Raw genomic sequence first — 15,339 nt, 5'->3', positions numbered from 1 at the left:
AAAGAGAACAGCACACAACTTTTCTTTCTCTTCTCTGATTAAGACATGTGGGATATTCTGTTATTATTCAGGTTTTAGAAGCATTCTTTGGACATGTATACAGCACATTCTGAATATGCGTCTCAATCAGGGTTTTTACTGCAGTTTGTGACAGTTTATAGTTTGTGTCTACTACAAAAGACAGCGTAAGGGTTGTTATAAACATTGCCAATCAGCATTTCAATCCAAAGCGACTTCCAGTGATGAGTTCAGGAGCCTGGACTGCAAACAGTAAATCAGTCCATCTACAAGCAGTTTAGGGTTATGGGTGATGGTTATGGTTAAATCTTATTAAATCTTATAAATCTTAAATTTCAGAGCACCCACACTGAAACGTCCTGCAACCCCAAAGCACCAGCAAAAGAACATCTTTGGCGCCGCTACTGACACACACACACACACACACACACACACACACACACACACTCACAGTGAGCTGAAACCAAACCTACACCACTGAAAGTAGGTAAGTAGGTCTCGTCTACTTGTGATTTCTGCACCAGTTATCTAAAGATCATTGTGTGTGTGTGTGTGTGTGTGTGTGTGTGTGTGTGTGTGTGTGTGTGTGTGTGTGTGTGTGTGTGTGTGTGTGTGTCATCAGATAAGATTTAATCTAATCTGATAAAAATCAATTGTAAAGATAGAGATCACATTTCAAGAGATATTACTGATATTGTTTTTATCTGATATTACTGTTTCTATTGTATTCTATTTAAAGTGATGGACACATTATTGCATCAATAACTTATACAATAATATATGCATATATATACACATATACATATATATATATATATATATATATATATATATATATATATATATATATATATATTAGGGGTGGTACGGTTCACAAAACCCACGGTTCGGTTTGTATCACGGTTTTAGGGTCACGGTTTTCGGTTCTGTAGCCTACGGTTCTTGTTATTTTTTCTTTTAATCTTTAACACTCCAGATAAGAATATACTTCAGCATATGATATATAGCTAAAATTAGCATATTGAATGCATGTTGCACAAAACATGCACACAGTGGCAGTTCTATATATTGTTTTATTTCATCATAGGTACCATGAAATCCAAAATGTTCCCACACACCAGACTATAAACAAGGCTGGCGCATCCTCCAGCTCTGGGCAGCCTCTCTCCCACTGGACATTTCTGCAGGTGACGTGACGTGACCTGCAGCGGCGCCCCACTCCACTTGAGGAGCGGTCGGCTCGGTGTCTCTCAAAATCTGACGAAAATCTTTTAAACTGACCTTTGTCGATCTGAAATGAAGACAGATTCAGCAACTGCATGGCCTATTTCTCGCTTAAAATGTTTTCAGAAACACGTTTCGGTGAACTATTTTAGTACAATATGAGATATCGTAATTCTGAACGAGCCGCCATGACAGTCTGGCTTTGAAATTAGGGAGCAGCCAGACCCATGTGACGCGATCGTCCAATCAGCTGCCATGGGTTGCGTTTGTCACGCCCATCCCGCTCGTCATTTCCAGTAAGTGTTTTAACAGGTGTATAAAGTGGGCACTACGGCAGGAAGAGGTTAGTGCAGCTTAACAGTGGACTGACGAACCGTGCGGTACACACATGCTCCGAACTGAGACTAGCGAACCGAGACTAGCGAACCGAGACTAGCGAACCGAGCGGTTCGGGTGTTTTTTCATGAACCGTACCACCCCTAATATATATATATATATATATACATACTCTGCAGAATGAGTACCTTAACTTTTGGTACTTTAAGTTTATTTTGAAGCTAATACTTCTGTAATTTTCAGGGTTCAACAATAAGGGTTGCCCGATGGCCCAGGGCAAGTAAATATAGCAACTCGCCCGTTCAAGTAGTTAAAATCATCGTATCATAAAGGACGTTACCGTTCTCTTGGCCCTCTCCCCTTGCCCATGTCCGAGTTGTTAGAAGAAGCATTTTCTCTTTTGTCTTCTCCTATTTCTATTGTGAATTACTCCCTACGTTGTGTGTTATTTTCCCTATCCATACTCAGGCAATTTCCACGAGTCACTCAAAGTGCTCGCTGCTGCAACCTAGGCTTAAAGTATTTTCACAGACAGACTCCTTGTTTATGGTTTTCTCATCAATAAACGGCCTATTGAGGGATTCAGTGTGGACTCGCATTTTAATTTTAGTCTTAAACAGGAACTCTGCTATAATTAAGTTAAGATAAGATCAAATAAGATAGACTTTATTAATCCTACACTGGGGAAATTCCTGTGCTAGGAATAACACAAGTAGACATAGGAGAAAAGAATATACAGTTATAATAATAATAGTAATAAAACAAACATATTTACACATTTAACACCTTATATACATAAACAGACACTATATAAACAGATATACAGATGAGTAAGGTGCGGATGAATAGAAAATGACATATTGCACATTTGGAGGTGACACAGAGTAATAAATAGATAAATGTGCATAGTGCAGAATATAGTCCAGTGATGGCTCATATTGCAGAGACAGCTAGCAGTGCTACATTATGATGTTGCATTAAAGCTGCAGTAGGTAAGATTGTGAAGAGCCAGGACTTTGCCAACAAATTTGAACATCAACAACTTCTCAGTCCCTCCCCCCTTTCTGCTGCAGCCCAAACGTCTCCTAAGCCCCTCCCACACAACGGAGTTTGACAGAACTGCCGGCATGTCAGACAACATGTTCAATAACTAAACACCAACACAACGTTAACTTTACTCACCAACAGTAAAACGATGCTAACTAGCAGGCTAGCGTTAGCCATTTCAGCATCACATCAGACCGACCACTGTGCTAACGTTACTATCATCCTCACCAACGTAGCTTTGTGGACTTCTGACTACTAATAACCAAGTGAAAGATGAATCATTCATGGTAATTATGTTACCTGTTGAGAGGAAATGTGGCTACATCTGCATCGTTCTTCAGATCTTTAAAATCCTGCAGCCACGCCACCTCTGAAAAGCCTCTCCAATATTCACGGAGTTTTGGAAAACTTTTCTGCAGCTTGTGCGTGGGGAGGGGAGAACGCTATATATGCGTGTACGTGCCTGAGCAGTGATTGACAGACAGATAGACCCCGCCCCCTGTGGCCCTGATTGGAGAAAATCGACCGGGAGCGGTGGAATTTTGCCAATGGCACTACAGGCTGTAGGAGGTGCCAGAGGAGCTGTCTTTCATGTAGTTCTACTGGAACATAGGGTCAGTTTCAGCAAATATGACAGAAAGTTAGTTTTATAAGACTTACCTACTGCATCTTTAAAGAGTCTGACTGCTGCTGGAATGAAGGAGCTGTGGTAGCGCTCCCTCTTGCACTGAGGGTGCAGCACTCTGCTGATGAAGGAGCTGCTCAGGGAACTCACAGTCTTATTATCTCACGTCTAGACTACTGCAACTCCCTCCTGATTGGCCTGCCTGCATGTGCCGTGCGACCCCTGCAGCTCGTTCAGAACGCAGCAGCTCGGCTTGTCTTCAACCTCCCCAAGTTCTCTCACACTACACCGCTCCTCCGCTCTCTCCACTGGCTTCCGGTTCAAGACACTAGTACTTACATACAGGGCCACGAACGAATCAGCCCCAGCTTACATCCAGGACATGGTCAAACCCTACACCCCAGCCCGCCCCACTCCGCTCTGCATCAGCCAACCTGCTTGCTGCCCCCTCACATCGAGGGGCAACTAATCACTCAACAAATTGTCCCGACTGTTTGCGGTCCTGGCTCCTAAATGGTGGAATGAGCTCCCCATTGACATCAGGACGGCCGAAAGCCTACGCACCTTCCTCCGCAGGCTAAGAACACATCTCTTCCAACTGCATCTCGGATAATAATAATAATAAAAGTATGTATATATATATATATATATATATTTACAGCTGCACTTTCATTGGCTCTTTGTAATTTTGCTTATTTAAAGCTAATGTACTTGCACTTACTACTTGTTGTCTGGATTTTGTACCTTCAAGGTTGAAAGCACTTAATTGGAAGTCGCTTTGGATAAAAGCGTCAGCTAAATGACATGTAATGTAATGTAATGTCATGTCATGTCATTGTGTGCATTCAAAAGTCAGTTCAAGGAACAGCTTCAATTCAAGCTTCAGGACGGTGGCTGCGTACGAGCTAAAGCTAAAGAGAGTTTCGAGCGTCCTGGAAGAAGAAGGAGCTTTCTTGGGCGGCAGTAGAGGATGTCGACGAAACAACTGCAACGTTTTTGCGAAGTTTGCCACAAGTTTGAGTCCAAGGCAGATAAAGTTAAAATGTTTTCATAAAACATGTCTCATTTGCACATATTGTAGGTTTAGAAACTGAAAAATAAAAACTCAATGACAGAGTAGAAATGAGGGTACCTAAAAATGTATGTGGTCAAACAAATTGCAGATAGAAACTCTGTTAAGTTAATTATTGGGATTATATATTTGATAGCTTTTGTTAAATATTAGCCTCCACTTTCAGTATTACCTTAAACTCATCTCTGACACTGTCCATCAGTGGTGTAGTCTAATGTATTGTAGTGGGTATACTATATATATATATATATATATATATATATATATATATATATATGGGCCAGAATCTGCCTTTGAGGGAGGAGGGGGCATATCATAGTGGGGGGGTCTGGGTGTCCTACCCCAGGGAAGTTTTGAGCATCAGCAACTTCATTTTCTGCATTTGGATACACTTTAATGTACCAATTTATGGTGGAAATCCCTTTATTTAGCCTATGTGAAGAAAAAGAACACAGATAACAATTCAAAATATATCCAAAAATATGATGGAAAGTATGTTGTTGCGTGTCATTGGGCATTTTTAAGAGGGTATATGGACATCCTGGAGCTTTCTTAGTGGGTATACTGCGTATACCTGCGTATCATGTAGACTACACCACTGGTGTCCATGATGTATTTAGACATTGTAAATAAAGATAACTTACTTGAGTCTTTTGCCGTTATTTTATAACCTGACTTTTCCTTCAGTAAAAGATCTGAGTTCTTCTTTCACACACTGCTGTTAAGAAACCATTAGTGATCTTAAAGGGCAACACACACACACACACACACACACACACACACACACACACACAGAGAGACAGACACTGGCGACATATGACTCACTTTAAAAACACCCACACGTCTTGTTTGTTTGTTCGGATGCACGCTGGCAGCATCTCGATTCACCGCTGGCCTATATCCTCGCCAACGCTATGCGCTAGTCGTCCGGTGTGTGTTTGCTCTGCAGCGTTTGAGAGGATGTAACCCACGAACATTTAGAGGTACAAACCATGCTGTGGAGCTTCAGTGATAACGCAGTGAACTGATGGTGACGTTAAGTGAAAGGTTTCACATTTAAAACTGCAAAACAAATGAGATTCAAATATAGAATGATGGAGATTGCCGTTCAGATCTGTGACATTTGCTTTAAATAGTCATCGTTTGGACGCAATTATCCGTCATCCACCCACAGCCAAGTGTGCACCATGTCTCTGCATAGCCAGCGGAGGGGAAAATAACTCTCGGCTCTCCGTTGACTTGTATCGTGTGAAGGTTTCTTCCTCGTCAATGTCGTCTGCTAGCAAACAACAGAGAAATGCCTCAAAGCTGCTGTGTGGTGACACGATACCACAACCCGGTCTCATGGCAGTACGTGTACTGGTCACGTTATTTTAATCTATTCATACGTGTTCACAGGGACATTTTTGTCGTTTGTTTCGTGGTGGCCAGGGCGAAAATGTAAACTAATGTATTTTAAATGGGAAACATATGTCGTGGTCACAGCACGACTACGGTAGTGAGTACCGTATTTTCCGGACTGTAAGTCTCTCCGGAGTATAAGTTGCATCAGTCAAAAACTGCGTCATGAAGAGGAAAAAAACATATATAAGTTGCATTTATTTAGAATTTTTTTTTTTCATCTGTCAACTATACAACAGCACCCAGAACAACAGGCTGAATACGGTAGGTGTCCGGTATGTTAACATAACACATTGACAGTTATTGAACTATACAATAGCACCAAGAACAGCTAGCTACCAGGGCGTGGAGCATGGATGTATTAAAAGGCGTGGAGACGTAGCTGCACCGTTGACGAGCCCCTCCCGACTCCTTCCTCCAGCTCTGGCCATCTCGCTCTCAGCCCGCGATTAGCCGATTAGCCGATTAGCTTTCTCTGATTTCTTCATTGCAGTAAGAGTCATCTTTTCGCCAGTCTCCCTCACAAGTTTCTCCCTCATTTCAAACTTTCTTTCTGCTGCTCCATTACCGTTTTCGGCTGTATATTTTACTACCTGCAGTTTGTTATCTCTTTTCTTTCTCAGTTGTCTTTAGCAGCAGCGTTCTAGTCGTCCCAAGCCTAGAGCGCCCTCTCGCGGCTGTAGACGGTAATGTTTTCAGTATGAATTAACATTTAAAAACATGTTAAATTATATATATATTTTGATATATAAGTCGCACCTGACTATAAGTCGCAGGACCAGCCAAAGTAGGAAAAAAATTTGCAACTTATAGTCCGGAAAATACGGTAGTATTAAATGCCGAAAATCTGCGTAAGGAGGTTGGTTGGGGGGCGTCCTCCCCCGGGGGTGTGGCGTTTGCTTTCCCCGTTAATCTCCCTATAGACCATTTCGTCCTGGCCACCACGAAACAAACGACAAAAACGTCCCCGTGAATACGTATCTATAGATTAAAAATAACGTGACCATTACACGAACTGCCGGTGAGAACGTGTTGGATACCAACAAAGTAAATAACCCATAACTAAACGTTATGTCCCATAAAGCTAACGTTATGTCCCATAAAGCTAACGTTATGTCCCATAACTAAACGTTATGTCCCATAAAGCTAACGTTATGTCCCATAGAGCTAACGTTATGTCCCATAAAGCTAACGTTAACGTTATGTCCCATAGAGCTAACGTTATGTCCCATAAAGCTAACGTTATGTCCCATAGAGCTAACGTTATGTCCCATAGAGCTAACGTTATGTCCCATAAAGCTAACGTTATGTCCCATAAAGCTAACGTTATGTCCCATAACTAAACGTTATGTCCCATAAAGCTAACGTTATGTCCCATAGAGCTAACGTTATGTCCCATAAAGCTAACGTTAACGTTATGTCCCATAGAGCTAACGTTATGTCCCATAAAGCTAACGTTAACGTTATGTCCCATAGAGCTAACGTTATGTCCCATAAAGCTAACGTTAACGTTATGTCCCATAGAGCTAACGTTATGTCCCATAAAGCTAACGTTAACGTTATGTCCCATAGAGCTAACGTTATGTCCCATAAAGCTAACGTTATGTCCCATAAAGCTAACGTTAACGTTATGTCCCATAGAGCTAACGTTATGTCCCATAAAGCTAACGTTATGGCCCATAAAGCTAACGTTAACGTTATGTCCCATAGAGCTAACGTTATGTCCCATAAAGCTAACGTTATGTCCCATAAAGCTAACGTTATGTCCAATGTTACATGTGCAGCAAGAACATTTTGTTACCAGGTCAAATATCCAAATGTCAGTTTTGGCCTAGTCTATATCCACGACGTTCCACTTCCGGGATTGCTCCGGTGCTGCAGGAAATTCTGCCGGATGCATGTATTGTCCATTTCCTTCTGCTTTCTTTGTGTTGTAATTTTAAACTCCGGTGGATTTATGAGGACTACGGTTAAACGGGGCGCTCAAGTTTTGAAGACAGTCAAGAGTGACATCCCATTTGAAAACAGTTCGGCTCGAGCCCGGCCATTTTCAGGGTCATGATTGAGGACAATGTCCCGTCCAGAGACAAGCTGTTTCGTGTTGAGGTTTTGTTCAAACCAACCATTGAATAATACCCTCTCGGCATCAGCGTTAGAATGTGGAAGCACTAAAACCAAGGCTCCCAAATTGGTTCAAGCCAGTCACCTTTGAAAAAAGGAACCAAGGGCCTCTATTACTCAAATCTTTTCCTTTTATCGTAATTAATAATGAGCCATAAGTCATGTTGTGTCAAAATATTTCTTACCTTGTTCTTTGTTGAGGACATTCTTCCCCAAAACTCCTCAACATCAAAGACTGTTGGGTCCTGGGGCATGGCAGTGTCCATGAGTTGGTTCTTCATAAACTCCTCACTTACTTACTTACTCCTTGTCCTTTGGGTCATGAGAAGGAAGGAGTTCCTGAAATCTTAAAAAGAGCACATGTGTACAAGACTTGTGTACAAACTTAAAAATATATAATCAGTATGTGAAAACCCTTGCCTGTCTACAAAGTATAGGGCATCTTCAACCCCACACTCAGCTCTCAGCTGCACATGGATAAATCCTGCATGCTTCAGGAGACCATCTTTCAGCGGGAGTTTATCCATGGCGTACTCCACAGCTCTGACCAAAAAGGCCCAGTGCTGCCTGCTGGAATTGTTGAGCCTTCGGTGATGTGACCTCTCCACAGTGTTCGAACTATACCGTGGCCTTCGGGGGAGCCCACTTTTTTTCCATGCGGGGGGGGTCGTGCGCTTGCAATATACTATTAAACTTTATCGACAGGAGTAGATAGGTCAAATAGCAAACAGCCAGCCACAAATAGTCTATAAACAAAGCATCAGGCTGTCTTTGAGCTTTCACATGAACAACGGTTAAAGTTACTCAGGCTACTGAAGAATACCAGAATTCCTCCGTTCAATTAGACCTTAGCGACGCACCCCAAGCTTCCATCCTTAACAAACAGGTGAATTAGTCGCGCTATTAACGTCATCGCTACACAATTTCTTAGTAAAACCGAAATTAATTAAACTGCCTTGTTTTCTTTTTGCCATGGCTATATGATGCTTACTGCAGAATGGATTTCAAGGATTTTGCGCGCCGATTAATGGCCTCCAACGTTTATATTTTTTCTACGAATCTTTGAGTTAACATCTTCTTATTTACTGTCTATGGTTAACATGAGTTGAATTTGCGCACGGCGCACGCTTTGGTGCTCATAACAAGAATAGCATGTATAGTTATCTTTATTGAAGTGAATTAGGTTCAAATCCACGACATGCATGAATGATATTTTTGCAGTTTTACACATAATAATCCAAGATGATCACATTACAAAAACTGAAATTGCACGTCAAAATGACACATTGTCAATATTTTTAGAGACCCCCAAAATTCACAAATCACGTGCTCTACTTTAAAGGGGGCCGAGCCCGTAGTTCCACTTCTGCCGCCAGAGGAGAGTGTTGGGGGTAGCTCTGGTGGTGAAACCCACATGGAGTTTTACAGTAGCCGCAGCCAAGCTGGCGCACGCCATCGTGGCGTCAACATTACGTAGATCTTGCTGGCGCGCCAGGATATTGAGCGCACGACCGGCACTCAAAATGCAACTAGTGTCACGAGCACCAGCGCGGGTGTACGTCACATTTGCGCTCGCCGGCTTGGCTGCGGCTACTGTAAAACGGCCTTAAGAACTCCAGGGGAGACGCGCTTGATTCCTGCCGCTTCCATAGTGAGAGCGGCTCGGCCAGAGAAATGATGGGCGCTGCGGCATATTAAATATATTATAAATTGTTTTTCTGCGTGAGAAATACAATGTTTGGCGGGAGTGCGTTACCAAAGACTGAAATGAGAGCCCTGGGTTAACTGCTCCTCAGATCTCTGCAGGGTCTGTCCAATCTGAGCTTTTTCTTGCGCGACTATTTTTTAGCAGCTCCGTGCGGAGTTTAGCACCGCCCATGACGATTCTGATTGGTTTAAAGAAATGGCAATAAACCAGAGCACGTTTTCCTCCCATCCCCTAATGCTACCTGGAGTAGCCAGACCCTCCTTCAGTGCACATTGGAGGAGGGTCTGGCAAAGCGAGACTAGTTACAGACTACTGTCTGTAGGTTAAGCTAACACAAGTAACATTGGACATATCGTTAGCTTAGTGTAGGTTCCCACAGTCTGATAGGGTTAGGGTTGATTCCTCGCATTTATGTTCACTTTTGTCTTCATAAAAGCTACGTTTTTTAGGTCGGCAGCTTATAAAAACTTAAGTCATGGGTTCTTTACATTGTTGGTAGTGAATATCACCACACAGCAGCTTTTAGGCATTTTTCTGTTTGCTAGCAGACGAAATTGAATGGAGAGCAGAGAGTTGTTTCCCCCCCCCCCCGCTGGGGGCGGGACTTAAATGCGCTCGGTCCCTTTTGACGACAGTAAAATGCTGGAACGGCACCACTGGCTCCTGTGTTTAAACGTGCACACCACATCAGATATTCAGTGAGCCAACGCCATCGGCACATCAGAGATTTTTCAACGCTTTGACCTCAGGCTTGTGCACGGGAGGGGGAGAGTACACGCAGCGGGGCAAGGAGGCATTTCATTGGTTCTTTCCAAGCGGACAGCGAGGCAGTGATTGGTGGGTGTATTTACAGGATTACAGCAGCAGCAGCTTTTTCACTCCTTTTTTTAAGAGCCCATAAGTTATGTATTGCTGTCGGGGTGTAAAGCCCATTTCAAACAATATATATATAAAAAGTATATTTTGGAAATAGTTACCAACCCTCCCTGTAAGTCACTTTGAACAGGCACAACACTGACTATGTTAACATGCACGTAATATTCAGGTTTTTGCCCTTATTCCGAAAACGACAATATTCCGACTAAGCTGTTTACATGGCTAATGAAAGTGAATACTCCACTAATATTCCCGTTTATAGGTAGCCGTGCAAAATATGATTTATTCAAAGTTTTCCAGCGGTGGAGGACTTGTTGGAGCGTGCGAACACAGCATCCCTCTTTCATTCCTTCACCCAGCTTCTTGAAAAGGTCGCCATAGCGATGTGTGCTCATATCCAAAAACCTGTTGATATCCAAGTCTTTGATAATGTTTAAAAGTAGCCATGTTTCTCCTTATTATCGGGTCTGCGGGCCTGCAAGCTGTCGCCTGGTTGGTTTGTTTACAGCAACGCACAGAGCTGACCATAAGCCGTAAACTGTCACAAACTGCAGTAAAAACCCAGATTGAGACGCTGAGACCCAGATTGAGAGATGAATGGGCTGTATACATGTCCAAAGAATGCTTCCAAAACCAGAATAATACCAGAATATCCCACGTCTTAATAAGAGAATTCAATATTTGGAAAAAGGCCTTTTTCTGAATATCCATCTGTAATATGCTGTTTACATGACCTGTATCAAATTCAGAATATTGTCATATTCGGAATAATAGTGTAATATTGGTGTGCATGTAAACATACTCACTGTTATTCAACATTTTCATATATTCTAACTGTTCTTCTGTTCTAATATTAACTTTGGGTATTTTATTATTATATTTTTTTGTAATTTAATATACTATATTTAATATAAATTGTATTAATTTTCTATATGACCTAAATTGTCTAATTCTTTTTTGCCCAACTCTGAACTATTACTATTATTTATCTATTTATTTTATTGATATTATTATTGTTTTGTATTATTAATTTATGGGGGAAATATTAAAATAAGTGCATTCAAAAACAGCCAAATGTTCCTCTAACTAGCAGCACAGAGACGAGCCAGCGTTCATATTCAAAACCAAACTTTATTTCTTTTCAAGTCGTGTAACACTCAGTTCCTTCAGCACATAGTGAAACATGTAATACTGTATCGGTGTCTTCATAACAATCAGCCATAACATGGCAACACAAGCAACACCAGGCGCCTCTCGGCTCCGGCATTTTAAACTTTCTGATCCACAAATAGATCAATAACTAATCCGTTGTACTCAGGTCAATATAAATATCCTATAAAAACAATTGTTAAATAATAGGTCCTCAAATTAAATACATTCATAATAAATAGAAGTATAAAATGGAAAAGTCGCTGATAAATATGATGAACAGTTTGCTGAGCGTTCAGTGGAAACATTTGAAACAGTCGAGGCGTCAGTTAGCGCCGTTAGCGGTGGCGTTTTTCGTCTGGATGCAGAAGTCCTGCAGGTAGGTGAACAGGATGTCGATCTCTCCCAACGCTTTGTTTATACCTCGCTCGCCCCCCATCTGAAACAAAGAGACTCACATTAGAAACAACAGAAACACACAAGTACAATTCAGAGGATGTGAAACCTTAACCATCCTACCTTACCTTACCCTAACCTTAACCATCACAACTAAATGCCTAACCTTAACTCTTACCCTAACCTTAACCATCACAACTAAATGCCTAACCTTAACCCTTACCCTAACCTTAACCATCGCAACTAAATGCCTAACCTTAACCCTTACCCTAACCTTAACCATCGCAACTAAATGCCTAACCTTAACCCTTACCCTAACCTTAACCATCACAACTAAATGCCTAACCTTAACTCTTACCCTAACCTTAACCATCACAACTAAATGCCTAACCTTAACCCTTACCCTAACCTTAACCATCACAACTAAATGCCTAACCTTAACCCTTACCCTAACCTTAACCATCACAACTAAATGCCTAACCTTAACCCTTACCTTAACCTTAACCATCGCAACTAAATGCCTAATCTTAACCCTTACCTTAACCTTAACCATCACAACTAAATGCCTAACCTTAACTCTTACCCTAACCTTAACCATCACAACTAAATGCCTAACCTTAACTCTTACCCTAACCTTAACCATCACAACTAAATGCCTAACCTTAACCCTTACCTTAACCTTAACCATCACAACTAAATGCCTAACCTTAACCCTTACCCTAACCTTAACCATCACAACTAAATGCCTAACCTTAACCCTTACCCTAACCTTAACCATCACAAGACGGTGCAGCTTCCTGTCTGAATGATGTCAAAGTGTTTTCAATCAGGTGTCACTCGGGTTTAAAATCTCACCTTGGTGAGCTTCTTGCGAAACTCCACAGCGTGGTGATGGTCGTGATAGTGAGTGACGTTCTGAAAGAGAGAGAGACACAGGTTAGGAGCTGTTATCACTTCAATCTGTTCTCTGTGTGTGTGTGTGTCTGTCTGTGTGTGTGTGTGTGTGTGTGTGTGTGTGTGTGTGTGTGTTGTGTGTGTGTGTGTGTGTGTGTGTGTGTGTGTGTGTGTGTGTGTGTGTGTGTGTGTGTGTGTGTGTGTGTGTGTCTGTGTCTGTGTGTGTGTGTGTGTTTTCCCGTTCTCTGAAAACCACAGAAAGTCGATATCGATTTTAAGATCAACCACACGCCGCCACCACACTCGCCCACACTGTACAAAACACTGTCTGTTTTTAACTGTAAAAAAAAACCTTACTCTGTGATTTTTGCTTTGCTCGCTGAGTTCATTTTCGAACTTTACTGAATCTTAAAGGAACGGTTTGACTGTCTTTAAAAAATAAATACGCCACTTTGCTTTCTTGCAGAGTCAGACGCTGACACGTTATCAATCTATTCATCTGACTCGCAGCAAGAAAGCAAAGAAACATATTTTTTAGATAGAGAAGTTTTTTTAGAGAAGTTTTTTTTATTTATTAGGACAATGCACATTAATCAACATTTATGTAAATGCGCCAGTGTTAGCCAGTCGGCTAATTTTCAACTGTAGTCCTAGTATGGTATATAGTATAGATAGATAGAGAGAGAGAGAGAGAGAGAGAGAGAGAGAGAGAGAGAGAGAGAGAGAGAGAGATGGATAGATAGATAGATAGATAGATAGATAGAGAGAGAGAGACAGCGAGAGAGAGATGGATAGATAGATATATAGATAGATAGATAGACAGAGAGAGAGAGAGACAGCGATAGATAGATAGATAGATAGAGAGATAGATAGATAGAGAGAGAGAGAGAGAGAGAGAGAGACAGAGAGAGAGAGAGACAGAGAGAGAGAGAGAGAGAGAGACAGAGAGAGAGAGAGAGAGAGAGAGAGAGAGAGACAGAGAGAGAGAGAGACAGAGAGAGAGAGAGAGAGAGAGAGAGAGACAGAGACAGAGAAAGAGAGAGAGAGAGAGAGAGCGATAGATAGATAGATAGATAGATAGATAGATAGATAGATAGATAGATAGATAGATAGATAGATAGATAGATAGATAGATAGATAGAGACAGAGAGGGTTGCTAACATTATGAAAACGACAGGTCTGGCTACTTTTTTACAGAAAAGTTGAACTTTTTCTTTTACTCCACAGGATTATAATGTAAAACAGACGCTGGCAGCTTAAAAAAAAAGACGCCAAGTGTGAACATATCCTAAATTTAGTCCCAAAACGACTAGTTAGGTCATAAAAAAAAGAGTAGGTTCGGATTAAACTCTGTGCCGGGACACAGACCCCCGCTCTCATACAGCCAAAAACACGTGGAACATCATCAGATACTCACACAGCCTTGAGTCTGCAGGTCCTCGCTGACGCGGGTGAGGTCGGTCTTCAGCCGGTGCATGCTGGGATGTACGTTGTCGCGGTGACGCAGGACGTTGTTCAGGTAGTAGTCGAGGATGTTGGCGTGGAGGCAGCAGATCTTCAGGTGGTCCTGGAGGAGGGCGAGAGAGGTCACAGGGTCCAACGTTAGTTAAATGTACTTGGAAAAAAAACTGTTTGTGTGTGTGTGTGTGTGTGTGTGCGACAATTACGGCAGCGTTCATTCCAACGGTTCTCACCTGGTTAGCGTTGACTCGGGGCATCAGTCTGGTGCTGGAGTCGTCCTCCGTCTGCTCACCCTGAGCCTAGAGAGGCAGGAAACCAGGTTAGCATCACAGGCCGAATCACACACAAAACACGAGAGCTGTCCTCAACTTAACCCTCGGGTCAAATTTGACCCATTTTCTAAACGTTTCTCTATCAGAAATGTGGGTTTTTTCAACCACATTTTAAAACAAAGTAACGTGGATGGTTCCCTACGACGCTCTTCACAAGTTAAAGGGATACTCCACCGTTTTGTTGAAGTAGTTCTTATCACGGTCTCCCCTGGCTGTAGATAGGTGGGCCAACGCATTTTTTGTCTCAGTGCAAGTAATAAGTTTGTTTTTCTCTTCTGTTGGCTCGCTTTTACTCACAACATGCTAACCGGCAACATAGGATTCCATTCATTACGCTAAGCTAACTAGCGGTGGCGCTGCCGGTGCACAAAAAATGCGTTGGCCCACCTATCTACAGCTAGGGGAGACCGTGATAAGCCCTGTTTCAACAAACGGTGGAGTATCCCTTTAAATAAATGATCAGTTCACTATTTTCATTGAATTTGGGTGTGTTATTCAATTTTATAGCATGTAAAGAAAAATTTATAATAGAACGTTAAAAAAACGTAGGAAAAAAATGACAAAAACTTCGGAAAATAAAGTGATTACAATTCCTTTTATTACAATATACCCAGCAAGTTTTAGGTTTTTGCCTCAGGTTGCTAAAAAACAAACAAATTCTCCCAGAATATACAAAGCC

At 41.8% G+C, this 15,339-nt stretch overlaps 1 protein-coding gene across 1 annotated transcript in view; it reads right to left on the bottom strand.

The window, feature by feature from the left end:
* Window positions 1–11,539: 11,539 nt before the first annotated feature.
* The window catches only part of il22 (interleukin 22), a 6,008-nt gene continuing 2,208 nt past the window's right edge, over window positions 11,540–15,339 (bottom strand). The window contains exons 3-6 of the mRNA XM_039792078.1: window positions 14,562–14,627; window positions 14,285–14,434; window positions 12,829–12,888; window positions 11,540–12,016 (exon numbers count right to left, since the gene is read on the bottom strand). Of these exons, the coding sequence (XP_039648012.1) occupies window positions 11,903–12,016; window positions 12,829–12,888; window positions 14,285–14,434; window positions 14,562–14,627 (390 nt within the window). The 3' untranslated portion in view covers window positions 11,540–11,902. The remainder of the gene's footprint in view (window positions 12,017–12,828; window positions 12,889–14,284; window positions 14,435–14,561; window positions 14,628–15,339) is intronic.

This window comes from Perca fluviatilis, chromosome 23 (genome assembly GCF_010015445.1).
Source record: "Perca fluviatilis chromosome 23, GENO_Pfluv_1.0, whole genome shotgun sequence".
Lineage (NCBI taxonomy): Eukaryota > Metazoa > Chordata > Actinopteri > Perciformes > Percidae > Perca > Perca fluviatilis.
This window is presented reverse-complemented; position numbering and strand designations above follow the sequence as displayed.